The sequence below is a fragment of the Nesoenas mayeri genome (genome assembly GCF_963082525.1).
Source record: "Nesoenas mayeri genome assembly, chromosome: 1".
NCBI classification, from domain to species: Eukaryota; Metazoa; Chordata; class Aves; order Columbiformes; family Columbidae; genus Nesoenas; species Nesoenas mayeri.
The window spans coordinates 183,986,667-184,003,231 of record NC_137541.1 but is presented as its reverse complement, the minus strand read 5'-3'; the positions used below and the strand labels follow the sequence as shown (position 1 = coordinate 184,003,231).

Below are 16,565 nucleotides of genomic sequence, written 5' to 3'. Positions count from 1 at the left end.
ACTCCATGTTATGCGCAATATGAAGATGCATGTATGGCAACAGAGCAGCCACATACTTTCTAAAAAAAATAAATAAGTGCTTGGGGATGCTGCTCCTACAGTGCACAAGAGTTCACTGTGAATTTTCTTTCGTGGATCTCTGATGAAGCATCGGGCCATTTCTGGGGAACAAGCACTATCATTTTTTTTTCTGACCTCAGGTTTGTACTTTGGTTCAGAACGTAGGTTAACCTGAACTTGAGAGTAACACGATGGTCTGTCTGGTGCTGCTTGCTGCTACAGCACCAAGTGTGACGTGACCTGCAGATAGGACCAGAGAGGTGTGTTAATGTAACATCCACATGAAATGAAGGCATCTTTGTGGGACAGCTGTGCTACACTTGCTTCTGTCCTGGCTGGCTCACGCCAGCTCCTATTCCCCATATGTGGGATCCCTCTCTGTCGTATTTACAAGATGAGCATTACTGGGCACTAAGTAATTCACTGCATGATAACAAGTCTTGTTTCTTGTTTTCTTTTTTAAAGTAGTGACATTGAAACCTCTTTGGCAAGCATCAAAATACATTGGTGCTTTCTTTGCATTCAAAAATAATGTGGTAAACTGAAAAACCTGCGTTATTTTGTAATTGTTTCTATAGCTGCTGGGCGAATTGATTCTGGACCGACACAACTTTGCCATCATGACAAAATACATCAGCAAACCAGAAAATCTCAAGCTGATGATGAACTTGCTGCGAGATAAAAGCCCCAACATTCAGTTTGAAGCATTCCACGTGTTCAAGGTTAGTATGAGCTGTAGAGATGTCAGACTTCTCCTCATAAAAGGGTTTCTCAAGGTGAGCAAGAGAAAGCCTGGAAAAAAAAAAGAAAAGGCTGATGGTTGGGATTTACAGTCACTTCCAGTGTCCAGTGTTGAGAATATCTTAATTGAAAACCTTCCTATCACTCAGCCTCTGATTTCTGTTCGTCTTTCTTCAGTTGAGATCTAAAGCAGCATCACTTCGGTTTGTGCTGTGCGTAGTCACTCAAGTAGCTATGACGTTGATGCTACAGGTAATAAAATCTTAGCTTTTAGGTTGTATCCTCAGTACCTTCCCTCAACTCTTAGGTCATTTTCCCATGTGATTCTGGATAGAGATTAAATAAAAAGTCTTAACATTCCACATTAAGACTAGAAGTAGATGGTCTTAGCGCTGTGCATCAAGTGTGAGCACAATTTGGTTTTAAAGGTATTAGAAAGATTTGTTAAATCTGAGCTTGAAATGAGTTTAATCCTTCCGTCCTTTGCAGTGATCATTAATGCAGTCTTAAACAATTAGCAAACCCAACCAGTGTCTCTTTTTTCGTGATGATTAATACATGAAAAGTTTACAGTTTTCCTATAAAATTGGATTGTTATTATGCAAAACTACTTTTAATTGTGAATGAACGCATTAATTTCAGACTATGTAAATAGAGTTGTTAATGATTTTCAGAAAAGGAATACTAAGCCTGTGAGGATATCCTTCCCCAGGATAGTTAAGGAAGATACCAGGTCACAGCAAAAGGCATGCTATTGCGAAAAAGGTGACATCACCCTCCACAAATTCAGGTTGACTTGTTGAGTTTTGTGCTTCTGCCATTTCTGATTTGAAAAAAAAAAGCTTTCAGATCTTCAGTGCAGAGGCTTAGAGGATGTGCAACCTCTCCGCAGAGCTTTTCATTTCCAAAAAAAAAAGCTTCAAGGAGGATTAAAAAAAATCATTTCCCTGAAATAAGCAGCTTGGTAAGCTATTCTCTTGCTGACTTCCTCTATAGTTAGCTGAACCACTGTAACTTCTACTCCCCCTTCTTATCAGGAGGTATGTGGCTCCAAGACAAGAGAGCAGTCAGGCTCCAAACACTTGCAGCCTTTGCGATGTCTATGGAGGGAAGGGATCTCAGAGGACTGCGCTTTCTTAGCCACTCTCTGAATAAATGCCAAGCTTTTATGTATGAAACATTTGTTGCTGCTCCTGAATTAATGATAGGCATGGCCTAGGCCTTGGGAACAGCTGATTTTGCTTATTTTAAGAGACATTTGAAAGAATTTGGAATAACTTGAAAGGATTCCAGTGTGCAACCACGTCACACGTTGCTGTTGCTCCCATTCAGCCTTCCCATTCCTCTCTTCCTTTCCTTTTCCAGTATGTTGCATCCCATTTGCAGTTAGAGTGGAGATATTGTAGGCACAGCCTTGCTTGAGCATTTGCAATCGCAACCATGTGGACGTAACGCTGGGGCCTTTGGGTACCCAGCAAAAAAGAACATGTGGTGGTAATGTCATATCTGTCCAGTTCAAGGAGCCAGACTCTGTCCTCTGTCTGTACCAAACTCCCTGAGATTATATTGTTGTTTTCACATGTGCAGGGTAGGTATAGGGTATGTTATAGAAATTTACATGGTGACTTAGCTTTGTAGAATGGGTTAGAGAAGAGTGTTTACTTCTGATTTCACTTTTTAAATTGAATTCTAACTTCTTGAGAACTACTCAAGGAAATCTTAAAATATTTAAGAGAATGAGGGAAAACACTACTGCCTTGTTGTGGCCTGTTCTGCAATGCCCCTGTGTCTTGTTTCTGGGTTAGGGTCCCTCAGCCCAGTTCTCTTGTCATCTGTAATAATTCCGTGCTAATGTAACTGGGAGAGGAATCTTGTCCTCAGCTTTTAATCTCATAAATTTTAGACTGTGCCTGCATTTTTAAATTGTGCTTGCAAAATACCTGTGCGGTCCTGGTTGAAATTACAGTAGGCTAAGGACAGTAATTTGAAATCAAAGGTCTGCTGAGAAGCAGATAGTTGCTGCTCTGTCTGAGCTGCCAAAAGATTTGGGTTTAAATTACCTGATTTAGATGTTTCACCAGTTAGACACATTTGAAATGAAAAAGTGCTTGTTTTGTAAGCGTTCAGATTCCAACACTCCCGTGCCCCAACTGACCCAAAAAAAGGCATGTGACTCTCACCTCCCTGAGGCAATTTCTAGCTGTTGAAGATTCAAAACTGTAAGACAGAGATGAAAATGATGAACACCTCTAGTGCAAAAATACTTTGCAGGAACATTTTGTGGCTGAAAACGTCAGTACCCCTTCAAGCTCTAAGAACATTTCACTCATCCAGCGTGCTTTGGGTGAGAAACTGAAGACAGAGAGCCCACCTGCAGTGGGCTTCCATTCTCCATTGAGGAGATGCTTGGTCTTCCTCCTAGCTTCAGCTCCTTCTCTTCCTTTTGCTTGAGCAAATGGAGCTTCTGCCTTGCAGCACCATCCTAAAGGCCTGTAGCTGCTTTGTAAAGCTGGAGATCCCAGACAATGCATACATAAGGATTAGCCAGTATTTAATCATTAGAAAAGGCTGGCACACCTCACCTCTTCCCTCCTGCTCCATAAATAATCCAATGTGATCACCTAGAGCTGTAAGCTTCCAGGGTCACTGGTTCTTCTCTGCACTGATTTTAGTGGAGAGGTCTCAGTCTTGAGTGTGCACACTTTGGGGACCAAATGTTGGGACGGGCTCTCCAGCTCCTGTGGCAGATTTGTGAGTTATTAGTGGAGGCTGCTTTGAGTTTGCGAAAGCTTTCAGACATACGTGAACACGGTTAAGATATTCCTTTAACCCTCGGCATTTAGAAATAAAGGCTAATAACGAGCTCTCTTGGCTTTCACATAAACACTGAGATTATTTTGAGGAAAACACTCTGTAGCAGTGAATTGGGATTATGCAACTTTCTTGTTCTGAAGCAGACATTTAGCAAGATATATTTTACTGCTTAAATCTAAAAATATAATGGGTACACTGTGTTTTGTGACCTTAGTTTCATTTTTCCATGCTCTTTCGTGCACATTACATAGCAACCTCCTGCAGCTTGCTCTGCAAACGGTCTCGCATAATTGGACCATACTGACAGTTTCCTCTTGGTATGAAGCTGAAACCACATTTGTGGGGATGTGTCCTCTCTGTTTCTTAGGTGGAGAGTTTAAAGGGCAAAACGTGTTGTGTGAAGCATTGTACTATAAGCAACATGAAGCATAAGGCACTTCTGTGTGCAGTTTCCTGGCACAGTAAGGTTCTGCATGACCCCAGAGTAAGTCTTAAAATACCCAGTCCAGGGTATCCAGCCTCTGTAATAGCTTTTGCCCTGCTGTAGTCACAGAGGGTGGTGATGCCTCATTATTAATTGCAAGGAAACAAGGTCAGGTTCTCTAATGAAGTGATTTTGGTGTTTGTTTGAAGAAATCTCAACATTTCCACTCTGGACAACTTTTGAAGCTTCAGAGCTGATTTTCTTTCCAGGCCTTTTGCAGATATTCACAAAACGGAACTGTGCTGAAGCAGCTATTTTTAGTCTTGGAATTTTGACATGAGTACTGTCTTTATTTTGATCTCTGTCTTCTCTCATATATCTGACTTAAGTGCTCTAGAACATGCAACCTTTCCTAATAAAACCATGGGTGAAACGAGATTTTCTGTGGAGTGTTTTAGCTTCAGTTGAACTTCATTATAGTAGAAATGTTCCAGATAACATGAATAACGATTTCTGTTTTCAGGGATTTGTCTCCTTCTCTATGACAATACAGAGTTCTGAATGAAGGGGGCTCTTTTAAAAGTAAAGTCTCATGGTGGTCCTAATCCTGGCCTTTGTGAAGCTGATTAGTTGATATGGCAGAATTGATTCTGTTTGCTTAGCTGAAGTATTGAATAACATTTCAGGAATTTTCTGGTCCTTTAACCTTCTCTCTTTACGAGTCCCTGTTGACACTGAGCAAGACTGGCAGTCAAGATGATCTTTGTTTGAATGCTTGATTTGCAAGGGGAAGATTATAAATAATCAAGCAGGAAGATAAACAGGATGTGATGTTTTCTATTAAGCCAAGTTCTTTAATTTTTTGCTATGGTAATGCCAGTTGTAGGACCAATATAAAATGCTGGTGTTTACTAGGTTTACCACTAAAACGTTCCAGTTCTGTTTCCAGGCCAGATAACTCTTACAAGAAGAATGATTTAGATTTACTCATTTGAGAGTCAGCCTTCAGCTATCTTTATAAGGAGGCCTAATATTAAATGGTGGAAGATGTTCAGCACTTCAAGGCCAGGCCTTCTTTAATGGATCGCATTTGCACTGTGATCAGATTATTTCTGAAAATGTGGGTGCTGCCGCTGTGCTTGATGGTTTTCTTCTCTTGTTCACAAAGGGGGAACTGAAATCCAAAATTAAAAGCTTTCAATGAAGATCTGTAACGGTTACTTTCCTCATCCCTATCTGTAGGATTAGGTACTGCTATTCTCAAAGGAAACTTGTCCAGGCTACTTAGGACTTAACTGTGGCCCAAATCCTGAAGTATCCAGCCTCTATCAGTGTGATGACCTGCTGTAGGTCAGCACGTGGGGAGATGCATCGTGGGGCTGCTCGAGCCGAGAGCATCAACTGCCACAGTCTCAGCCTGAGCAAAACGTTTGTACACATGATTTGTGTTCCTTAGATAAGGCACAGACTGGAAACTGTAAAAGTACATTTGATGGTGATTTACATCCCCAAACCCTTAATTTCTCATACAGGGCATCAATGCATGAATAGCAGCATCTCAAAATTATTTGCAAGGGGAGGCATATTGCTTTGAGATGCTGCAGGCAGTGACAGAGCAATCAGCTATTAACAGTCCATCAAGTGTAGTGACAGCTTGGGCTGTCGGACCCACTGACTGACAGACATCTCCCTGGTAAGATGTTGCACTTGAGTGCTTGGACCATCATGCAGGAAAGCTGTTATTTCAGAGGGGCTGCTCTGAAGGGATCCTTGTGAGTTGGGGCTACTCCTGAGAAGTTTTAGGTAGCAAGGAGGCATAAAAAGAAATCATTTGAGATTTTAGCTCAGGGTGATGAGAGGAAGGCAATATGGAGGCCTGTGCAAAGAGAGTGTGAATAATTGTGTATATTATACTGTCACAGGGACCATGGGCCTGGCCAGTAAACCAAGAAAAACTTTGTAAAAGACTTTGGGCCTGGGCTGAGAGAAAAGTGCTTTAGGCCCCTCATCATCTTTCTAGCTGCTGCTGCACTCCCTCCAGTAATTCCTTGTCCTTCTTAAACTGGGGAGCCCAGTACTGGACACAGTACTGCAGATGTGGCCTCACGAGGGCAAAGTAGAGGGGGAGGAGAACCTCCCTGGACCTGCTGGTCACATTTTTCTTAATGCACCTCAGGATACCATTGGCCTTCTTGGCCACAAGGGCACGTTGTTGACTCATGGTCAACCTGTTCTTGACCAGAAGTCCCAGGTCCTTCTCTGCAGCACTGCTTTCCAGCAGGTCCACCCCTAATCTGTAGTGGTGCCTGGGGTTATTCCTTCCCAAGTGCAAGACCCTACACTTTCCCTTGTTAAACTTCATTAGGTTCTTCTCTGCCCAGTCCTCCAGCCTGTCCAGGTCTCGCTGAATGGCAGCACGGCCTTCTGGTGTGTCAGCCTTTCCTCCCAGTTTGGTATCATCAGCAAACTTGCTGAGGGTGCGCTCAGTCTCTTCGTTCACATCATTGATGAACAGGTTGAACAGGACTGAACTTAACACTGACCCTTGGGGAACCCCACTAACTACAGGCCTCCAACCAGACTCTGCACCATTGATCACAACCCTCTGAGCTCTGCCATCCAGCCAGTTCACCCAGCATGGGGGAGGTCGTAGCTCTTTCCCCAGGGCAGAGGGAAAAGTACCTTGAAACAGGGACTCCTAGGAGTGATCTGAGGAGGAGGGATCCAGAGGAGACAAAAGGGTGGGGATTAGGGCTCTTTGGCCTCAGAATTACAAGGTTTAAGAGTAGATGCTTTGCCTCACCTTTATGGAATTAAAAAAACAGTCTTACCTCCCTGTCCGGGCAGAAGTACTTATTGTGGCACTGTTGATGTGTGCAGAACCCCGTGCCTTCCACACATTCCTCACACGTGGTGTTTTCCACAGCACTTATATAAAACCCCCTAGTTGGGGGATACAAAACCTGGTGCTGGGTCCAGTCTGAATCTTCTCCCAGGCTTTACTGGGTGTTGTTTCTGGGGGCAAGGGCCTGTAACTCAGCCCCCCAGGACAGTGTGTGCATGTTCCTCATCACATCACACAGCACCTGCGTGTGTGGCTGGACATGACCCAGGTTCTCACGTGGGCACAATCTCAGCAGACATAAATGAACCTGCACGGAGCCCCAAGTCTGGAGGCAGTGGCTGTGGGGCTGGGCAAAAGGTGGTGCCGGCTGTGCTGGGCCTGACAACATGCCATTCTGTCCAGTCAGCAGATGTTTGTTTTCATTCTAGTTTGGACAGGCTTGAAGGAAAACTGGACATTTTCCAGTTCTGTCCATCCTTAATTTCTTCTCATTGGGCAGAGAATAACTCAAGTTATATATGTTGTTGCACAAGCGCTTGGGCGGTGTTTTGTTGACCAGCCATGGTAACCTCGGTGTGAGCCAGATGTGGGAGCTCCTCCCGGGGTGGCCAGGGGTGTGCTGCACCCCTGTTCCCCCCACCCCATCTGTCCCCCATGGCTGATGTCCACAGAACCCCCATCTCTGTGGCATCCTGAGGTCCCTGGGAAGAGCTTGTCACCACTGGCCTTTACAACCAGCCTAAGTTTCCTGTCATCAGCCAGCGCGTAAGGCAGAGAAAATGTTAAACAGCATTGTGGCATAGGGGATCGTGTTCAGAGCTGGAGAACTCTGCGGCTTTAAGTTTTACAGGAGGAAAAAGCACCACATGGCTAGGTTAATCCATAAAAACTACTATTTGAGAAGACCAGTAAGCCCACGGTGCTGGTCTTCTCAAACGTCGTCTCCATGCGTGGCCACCCTCCTCTGCTCGGCGAGGGCAGCGCAGGCGCTGGGAGCACCACAGCGTTCCTGCTCCTGCTGCTGGAAATTTCCACGCTCCCGTGAATGGATTAGGCAGAGGGAAGTGGAGCCTCTGACTTATTTTTCCAAACCAAAACAAAGCTGGCAAGTCTAATTTTAGGCCTGGCTTAGTATGGAAATGATATCAATAGTGACACAAAGCTTTTCCGTTCTCCTGATAATTAATTTCTGTGTATTTAAGTCTTGCATGTGGAAGAGGCTGAGAATTGATAGTTCGCTCTCAACAGCTGGGTTTACAATCAAATGCTTTATCAACAAAGAGCAAAATTAAAGGGAAGCGATACCATATGCAGGCATAACTTTGCTTCAGCTTGCTGTTGAACCAACGTGTTTGTAACTCCTCTCTCTGCATTGGGACAAGGTGTGTGGTGGAAGAGCAGCTGCCTGGCAGCCTTCAGGTGACTTCTTAAAAAATAATTTAGGGTGATATTGTGACTGATGTGTCTCTCTCTCTCTCTCTCTGTGTCTCACTGTGCCTCGTTTTGTTTGCGTGTTAGGTTTTTGTGGCCAGTCCAAACAAAACACAGCCTATTGTGGAGATCCTCTTGAAAAACCAACCCAAGCTAATTGAGTTTCTGAGTAACTTCCAGAAGGAGAGGACGGATGATGAGCAATTCACTGATGAGAAGAACTACCTGATTAAGCAAATCCGAGACTTGAAAAAGCCAACAGCATGAAGAACTACTCTTGTTTTCCACTGTAGGTGTTAATCTCATTTGTTAAGTTTCTCTGTGTCCCTTAAATACCACAATAGTGCTTGAGAAGGCACAGCAAGTGCCTGGGTTTTATTTTGTCTTTGTTCCTAGATGTCAAGAGTAGAGGGGTTTTACATGAAAACTAAAAATAAATAAACAAGACAAAAAACCCACACCACCACAAAAATCTAGAATAATATATTCTTTTTAATCAAGACTAATTATTTATGTCAATTTAGAATCTCTCTGTAATAGAAGCTGGTTTGAGTGCTCAAGAAGAATGAACCTCTTTGCTTCACTTTATCAGCAAACTCAAGCTGTTGGTGTGTGCACAGAGTTGGTCTCCGGGGGACTGTAATGTTGCTCCTTTGCACCTGTAATTGTGACTTTGTTCTAGCGCCGCTCACACACAAGACTGTGAAAGAGTACATTTGTCTCTGGAGTTAGCTGCACTTACGAATCAAATTTTTTAGTCAAAGCAGTGAGAGATGAAAAAGCAGTATACATTTTTGCTTTTTATTTTGTTTTCTTTCGTCTTTAAGCTTCTTTTTCCCCTAGATCAGAGGTTTTCTATTCAGTGCTAGGAAATGGATGAAGACATCAGCCAGATGAGCTGTTGCTGTCTGCCTCTGCCTTGGGGTAGAACACAGGCTGTTCCCACCAGCTCCCAAGCAGACTGATGAGGAACAGCCCCAGGTACACAGTGCCCACATACTCCTCAATGGGGAGAATGCAGGACCAACCCCCCTCCATCAAGGCCTATGCTATATCGCTAACAAAGTGATCCTGCACCTACTAAAATCAGCAAGAAATCTGTCCCCAGTTTCAGTGGGAGTGACACTGGGTGGTGGCTGAATCGTGCCAAGAGCTGAGCCCCGGTGCAGGAGGAGCGTCCTCAGCATCTTCCCATCTGGATTTAAATCCCTCCTGTGCGAGGAGGGGTTGAGCCAAGTTCAGTAAGGGGATGCTGGAATGTCTGAGTAGCCTGGGGTCCCAGAGTCTGCAGGTCCACTCAAAGCTGACAGTGTTTATTGAGCACCTAAACCAAGTGTGGGAGCCCATTTAGCAGCCTCAGGCACCAAAGGTTACTTGCACTCTGGCATTTTCTATCCTTTGGGTTGGAAGGGACCTTCAGAGCTCGTCTAGTCCAATCCCCTGCAGTGAGCAGGGACATCTTCAACTAGATCAGGTTGCTCAGAGCCCCATCCAGCCTGGCCTGGGATGTCTCCAGGGATGGGGCATCTACCACCTCTGTGAGCAACCTGGGCCAGCGTTTCACCACCCTGAGTGTAAGAATTTTCTTCCTTGTTCAAAAAAATTTCTTCCTTGTTGGTCCCGATGTGAATTCAGGTTCTGTGTTTAAGGGGAATCATTGCACTGTTAATGTTTTAAGTTTAATAAGCTCTGTAGTCCAAACAGTGTTTCCCAAGTGTGTTCAAAGAGTTCTTGGGGTCTCTCGTTTTCTAGTGGGAAATGAAAATGTTATTCTGATGCTTTATTAGGAAGTGAAGTTTGAGAGCAGGGAGAGGAAATTTCTTGAATTTTCTGAACAGCCGAAGTTCTGAGTTTTCCCGTTTGTTGTAAGACAGTTATGTAGCTAAAACTCTAGCTAATGCTTCAGTTAAAAAGGTGACAGTGAATTGTAAAAACAGAACAAGACTTTTTTCCTTCATAGAACTGTTGTATATTGGAGTGAGTGATACTTTAACTTATGTGTTTTAGAAAAGGGATGAAACAGAACAGATTGTGGACTCTTGGTTTTTTTTAAATGTCAGATACACACAACAAATGTACATCTTAGTTGCCTGGAATTAAAAAAAAATAAATATATATATATATATATTTACAAGCTATTAAAGGCATGACTACTGATCACCTTTTATTCTATCTCTGTTTTTTGGGGTATTTTTTTGCTTGCCTTTCTGGATACATAGCCAGACTCTGTGCACTGCTCAATTCTTTCACTCCTTTGCCCGGCTGTGTCAGCAGATGGAGCGGGAGAGAGAGACGAGCGCTGTCTTTTGAGCTGACATGCTCTGCCAGCATCGCGGCTGCGGTTTGGCTTACAGCCCAATTGCCACCTTTGCTCCCAGCCCCTGGGGAGCACTCAGTGTCTGCAGGAGCGTGTGGGTCGATAAAGGACCATCTCCAGAACCGTGGTCTGCAGAGCTGGTCATTTAAGTCTGATCCTCAGAGACTCGGAGCCTGAAAGCGAAGGGCGCTTGGCTGTGCGCGGAGCTGCTGGGGTGGGGCTGTCTCCAGGACTGGATTAACACGGAGATTAACACGTGGCCATTGCCTCAGCCTCTGGAGTCACATCAGAACATGGGGCTTCCAGCCCATGCTTGGAAAAAGTGTCTAAGGGTGTGTGGCTGGGGAGGGGCTGCCCCGGACATCGGGAGTGTCACCCATGCGGACGTGCCCAGTACGTCAGTGCTGTGGCTGCTCTGGTCTGGACACACAAGTGCCATTGAAGACATGAAACCCGGGGTGTAACAGGAGGAGTGAGGTAACACCCACACCCCCCGGTGTTTGCGTGGGCAGAGCTGTGGGAGGCCAACAGGGAGCAGAGTGCCGGGCCCCATCCCAGCATGGGCAGCCTTTTCCAGCGCCAGCAGCCCTCCAGCAGGACCTTGTGAAAAAGGGATGTGTGTGACATGTGTCTGCAAGAGCGGGAAAAACAAGTGGTTTTACAGTAAAATGATGTGCCAGGCCCCTTGCAGCTTGTCCTACAAGAAGCCAGTCCTGAAGTAAAAATTGCCAACGCACCTCAAAATAACTGAGTCTTCCCGAAGCTGAGCTTGCTTAGCTATCTGAAAGAAGAAAAAGCAAAATAAATGGTGCAGATGAAATTAAGCACCATAATAATAGTTCACAGCAGGTGGGGACACATCCCTAATTAAGTGAAAATGAGGTCTTTTCTAATGCAACTTTCAAGTAACAATAGAACTTCCAATTTCCTTTGATGCATTCAATCAAGGTGATTCTTCTCCCTAAGCAACAGCTCCCACCAGGAGCTTACACTTTCTCTGAAATGAATATGTGGGGGTAGCTGTGTGATTGCAGGACACAGTTAATCAGAGTAAGGACAGGGAAGATGAGTGTAGTCTGGAGAGAGAAAGGAGATGGAGGATGCTTGGGCTGCAACCTCTCTACTCCAATCCCCACCCGGCACTGAGGGAGGTTTGGCTCATACGAGTGAATCTCTGCCAACATGCGATGTACGATCCTGCACATAAACCCTTGCTTGATACAGCAGACTGCCAGGAATCTTTGAACCGTAAGCCTCTGTTCTGGGATTTGGGCAGCTTGTGCTACTCAGAAAGATCTGATTAAAAGCAGCCATGGCCTCCCCTGTCTGTAATGGCATGTACACCAGCAGGTGTGAACTGGGGGAGGATGCAGGACTCTGGCCTTCAAGAAATGTGGGTCTTAAAACCGCTTGAGCCTCTTAATCTGCACGCTGCAGGGACAAGATGAGATGAGAAGGAAAGAATGACTTAGACCTTGTAATCTAATGATAAAAGCACTCACATGAGGGAGAGGAGGTCTGGATCACATTTGTTCTCTAGTGTGTGCTCCACTCTATTAAATTGGAGCAGGGCTAAGAGAACCCAGGCCTCTTTCCAAAGAGTGCAGTGGTGTTTGGTCAGTAGAGAGGCTTTTTCTCTGGGCCAACAAATGCTTCATTTTTCTGTCTGAAGCAGAAGCACTTCAGCGTTTTGGCTGGAAGCACCTTTCTGCAGAATGTCTTTTGCCTGACAGTGCGGGCTGTTCTGAGGCAGGGGGGATGTGGGTTTTGGTCTCTGTGATAGGAAAGGGAACTGTACCTTCTTGTCTAAGCACTCTTGCATAAGAATAGAGGTTTCCATGGCCTTCCACCATTTTTGGACTTGCATTTTGGCACGTACCACTTTCCCTGTGCGGCTCTAACTCCTGCGCACAGTTGGTGCCGGGCATGCTCCATGGGACGAGGCTGAGGGAAAACCCAGGACAAGGTGAGTTTTGGCTGCATGGTTCAGCATCTCCAGGGCTGTGACTTGGCCCCACTCCCCTGCAAGCCCCGGGGAGAGGCAGGTGATGAGCCCAGCCCTCCCGACTCACTGTCCTGCTCCACAGAGCCTGTCTTGTGCTGGCCCCTCATTCCAGGAGTGTGACAGGAGCAAAAACGATCGAACAAGCAACCCCTTTGCTGTGGCATTGGTTGTAAGTGGCTTTGCAAAACCACAGTAACAATGACTTTTTCCACCTCAGGCTGTGTGACACGCAGCACGAGCGGCAGGCGCAGGGGCAAAGCTGTGCCCAGGGCTCAGCACCAGCTCGGCTCTGGCCAAGCCCTGGCTGTCCCCAGCTGTCACAGCAGGGAGGGGGCTCCCCCAAAACCCACACCTATCTGGTTTAGTATTGACTGGGATGCTGGGGACCAGGGGGTGTCCCAGCACATCCTGTGAGACAGCCTTCTGCCTTGCATCATGCAGCTGAGCACTGTAGTTTACCATTGCTATGGGAGCTCTGTAGCTGTTTTTCGTCACAGTATAGCACCAGCAGCAGCTGGGAGAGCTTTGCTACCGAGCTTTATTCCCAGGAAAGCACAGCACTGCCCTTGTTGTCTCTGAGACTTAAGGCATCTGCAGCATATGAGGAATGGCTCATTCCTCAGCCTCCTCCTGCCCTTGGTGTGCCTGATTTGCTTCCTGCTAGTGCTGCTCGTAGGGGCGATGAGCCTCTTCCCCACGTGCAGATTTGGGAAGGAAGCCCCATTGTCCCATGGCCAAACGTGTGACCTACCTGCTTCAACTGTCACCTCATGCCAGCGGGCACCTCCAGCACGTTGGCCTGCTACAAGTAGTCAGGCAACAAGCACCTGACCACGAAGGTGACAGGCACAAAAAAGTCCTTCGGCTGCACAACAGGCACCAGCCCAGCCACAGCACCAGAGCACAGCTCTCCGTAGTTACAGAAACAAAACCCACCCAACTCCCCAGCACAGCTCTCCTGGGGGGAGCTACCAGTCTGCTGATGAATGGACTTACTTCTTCTAAGGGCGCTGACAGGACGGGAACATCTCTTTGGGACCATGAAAGTGCCTTGCTCAACTCTTATGGACAGAGGCCCTTTATTTCCAAATTGCCGAGTACGTTACCTCCCCTAACACCCAGCTTTGGCAATGCCCTTCCGTTCGCCTGTGGAACAGCTGGCTTGACAAGGGCTCGGAGTAGATTTAAAAATACCGTTCTCAAAGCGGAGCCCGCTGCATCTGTTCAGAGCCCTGTGCAAACACGCAGTGCGGGTGAGCTCCTCGGCAGGCGGCACACCCAGGCACAGCCCTGCCCCGCAGCTACCGGCGAGCAAACAAACCCGCCATTTGCTCTGGCAGATGCTCAGATGCCCAACAGGCTCCGTAGGACAAGAGGGAGCCGGCCGGGAGCAGGTCTCATGACCTCTCATGGGGAAAGCGGAGAAAGGCACCTCCTCCCCATTTTAAAGCTGGGTGTGGGGGAAAAATGATACTCACAGATGGACTCGCCTTGTCAAGGGCAGAGCCACAATTAGCTCGTGGGATAGAGCAGGTTCTCACTATGGGCTGACAGCAACGGCTCATCCTTCCTGTCAAAGGCTCAAGGGAAGGGGACATTGGGGACAGACCTACTGGCAGGCAAGAGAGCAACATGTCCCAGGGGGCAGCAGGTGTTGCTGAGGGAAGAGAGTCATATGCTCATTCCAACAAAAGACCCAGCCCGCCTGCTAATAAATACCACCTCCAGCCATGCAGCTGGGCTCCTCTGCTGCTGCTGCTTTTTGCCTTTGCTAGATAAATCTGTCTTGCCCCAAAATGGGAATGAAAGACCAGCAGCAGGTGAATGTACAGGCATTCCTACTATTTTAAATACATCTTGCAGGTATTTCTGAAAGGATATTGAGGAGTGGGAAAATGTTGCATGACGTGTCCTTAAGGCTTGGTTCTTGCAAAAGTTATTGTTCAAACGCTTTGTGGTTTCTCCAGGCTTCAACAACCCCTTATTTATTTCTACAAGTTAGAGATTTAGCTGCCCTGGGGGAAAATTTCCTGGCAAAGTAGTGAGGTGACCTCACTAGAGCCAAAGTAAAGAGAGTTGAGCAATGAAGGCGAAGGAGGAGAAAAATACAGGCAGACTGCAAGGGTTTTGTTTGTGTTAATACACCTCTAGTTGTAGCCACTAACATGTTGTAGAAGTACCACCTACATTGAAGCTGGAACAGACCCTATTGTTTCAACAGTGGTGGGAATGCACAGTGGTCCTGTAGCTTCAGGAAGACCAGCTGGTGCTGAGGCAGAGCCTGGCTCCTCAGAAAAACAATGTGGAAAATTTCAGGTACAAAGAGAAGACCCCATGAAGTTCAGAAGATACATGTCACTCTGCAAAGTAACCCAGGGATGAAGCTCAGAGCTTTCCTCTGCATGTCCTGGAACAGGCTGCCCAGGGAAGTGGTGGAGTCACCATCCCTGGAGGTGTTTAAAAGGTCTAAAGACGAGGTGCTTAGGGACATGGTTTAGTGCTAAGAATTAGGTTAGGTTATGGTCTGAGGGTTTTTTCCAGCTGAAATGATTCTATGAATCTGTGTACTGTTGGGAGGCGAGCAGTGCCCTTTACTGCCCTTTACTTTAGGGCAACGAAGATGATTAAGGGAGTGGAGCACCTCCCTTATGAGGAAAGGCTGAGGGAGCTGGGTCTCTTTAGTTTGGAGAAGAGGAGACTGAGGGGTGACCTTATTAATGTTTATAAATATATAAAGGGTGAGTGTCATGAGGATGGAACCAGGCTCTTCTCAGTGACAGCCAATGATAGGACAAGGGGTAATGGGATCAAGCTGGAACACAAGAGGTTCCACTTAAATTTGAGAAAAAACTTCTTCTCAGTGAGGGTGCCAGAGCACTGGAACAGGCTGCCCAGGGAGGTTGTGGAGTCTCCTTCTCTGGAGACATTCAAAACCCGCCTGGACATGTTCCTGTGCGACCTCACCTCGGCGTTCCTGCTCCAGCAGGGTGATTGGACTAGATGATCTTTTGAGGTCCCTTCCAATCTCAAACATACTGTGATACTGTGATACTTAACAACAGTCACGCCAGCCTCAAGTTTTTCCTCTTCCAATTTATCATTTTCTAGCTGCTTCAAGTGTCCTGACACGGCCCACGAGCACCAGCACACCTTTGCCTCTCGCAGGCTGCAGCAGGAGGACTATCGGACGCCTGCCGCAGTGTTTATAGTACTGACAACCCCCCCCGCGGCAGCCTCACGGACACTCGCTCCCCGCGGCCCAGCCCGGAGCAGCCGCGGCGGCGGCGGGTCCGTCCCGCAGCGGGGCCGCTCGCCCTAGACCGGCCGGCAGCGCCCCCTGGCGGCCGCGCTCGCTACCGCACCCCGCGGCCCTGTGATTCCCGCCGCTGAGGGGCGGGAGCGCGTTTATTTTTGCCGCAGATGAAGTAAAATAGCCCCAGTTTAGGGCTAGGGAACTAAGCTGTGTGGGTTTCTCTGGCTGGTACTCGTTAAGCCAGCCACAGAAGCAGCACGGCGGCTCTCTGCCCGTTCCCTCCCTGCACCAAGGGCTTCGCGGTGCTGCCCTGCACCTTCTAACGCGGGGCTGTGGGATCAGCCTCTGACAGCGCATCAGCACTCCGAGGTTCAACCGAGGGATTGAAGGTGATGACCCCTGTAGGAAACAATTCTTTTGCAAATATAATAGGCCCAGGCAGGATCTCTCAGCAAAGCATATTTTAATAACGATTTTGCAAGACTGGGTGTTCTACCTAAAGGCAGGCACACCTAATAGAGCAAAAAGCCTCTGCTTATATCTCCCCAAAATCCCAGCTGCAATTTCCCTCCCGTTCCCTATTGGTTGGGTTCATTAGGATTTACAGACTATCCCAACAGCACACAATACGCTTCCCCTTATCAATCTATTTAAGATGTGTATTCCTGGTACTTT

At 46.8% G+C, this 16,565-nt stretch overlaps 1 protein-coding gene across 4 annotated transcripts in view; it reads left to right on the top strand.

The window, feature by feature from the left end:
• CAB39L (calcium binding protein 39 like) overlaps nucleotides 1-9,365 on the top strand; it is a 63,776-nt gene extending 54,411 nt beyond the window's left edge. For all 4 annotated transcript variants that reach the window (XM_080363272.1, XM_080363271.1, XM_080363273.1 and 1 more), the window contains 2 exons: nucleotides 639-782; nucleotides 8,403-9,365. In XM_080363272.1, the coding sequence (XP_080219398.1) occupies nucleotides 639-782; nucleotides 8,403-8,582 (324 nt within the window). In that variant the 3' untranslated portion in view covers nucleotides 8,583-9,365. The remainder of the gene's footprint in view (nucleotides 1-638; nucleotides 783-8,402) is intronic.
• Nucleotides 9,366-16,565: the final 7,200 nt, after the last annotated feature.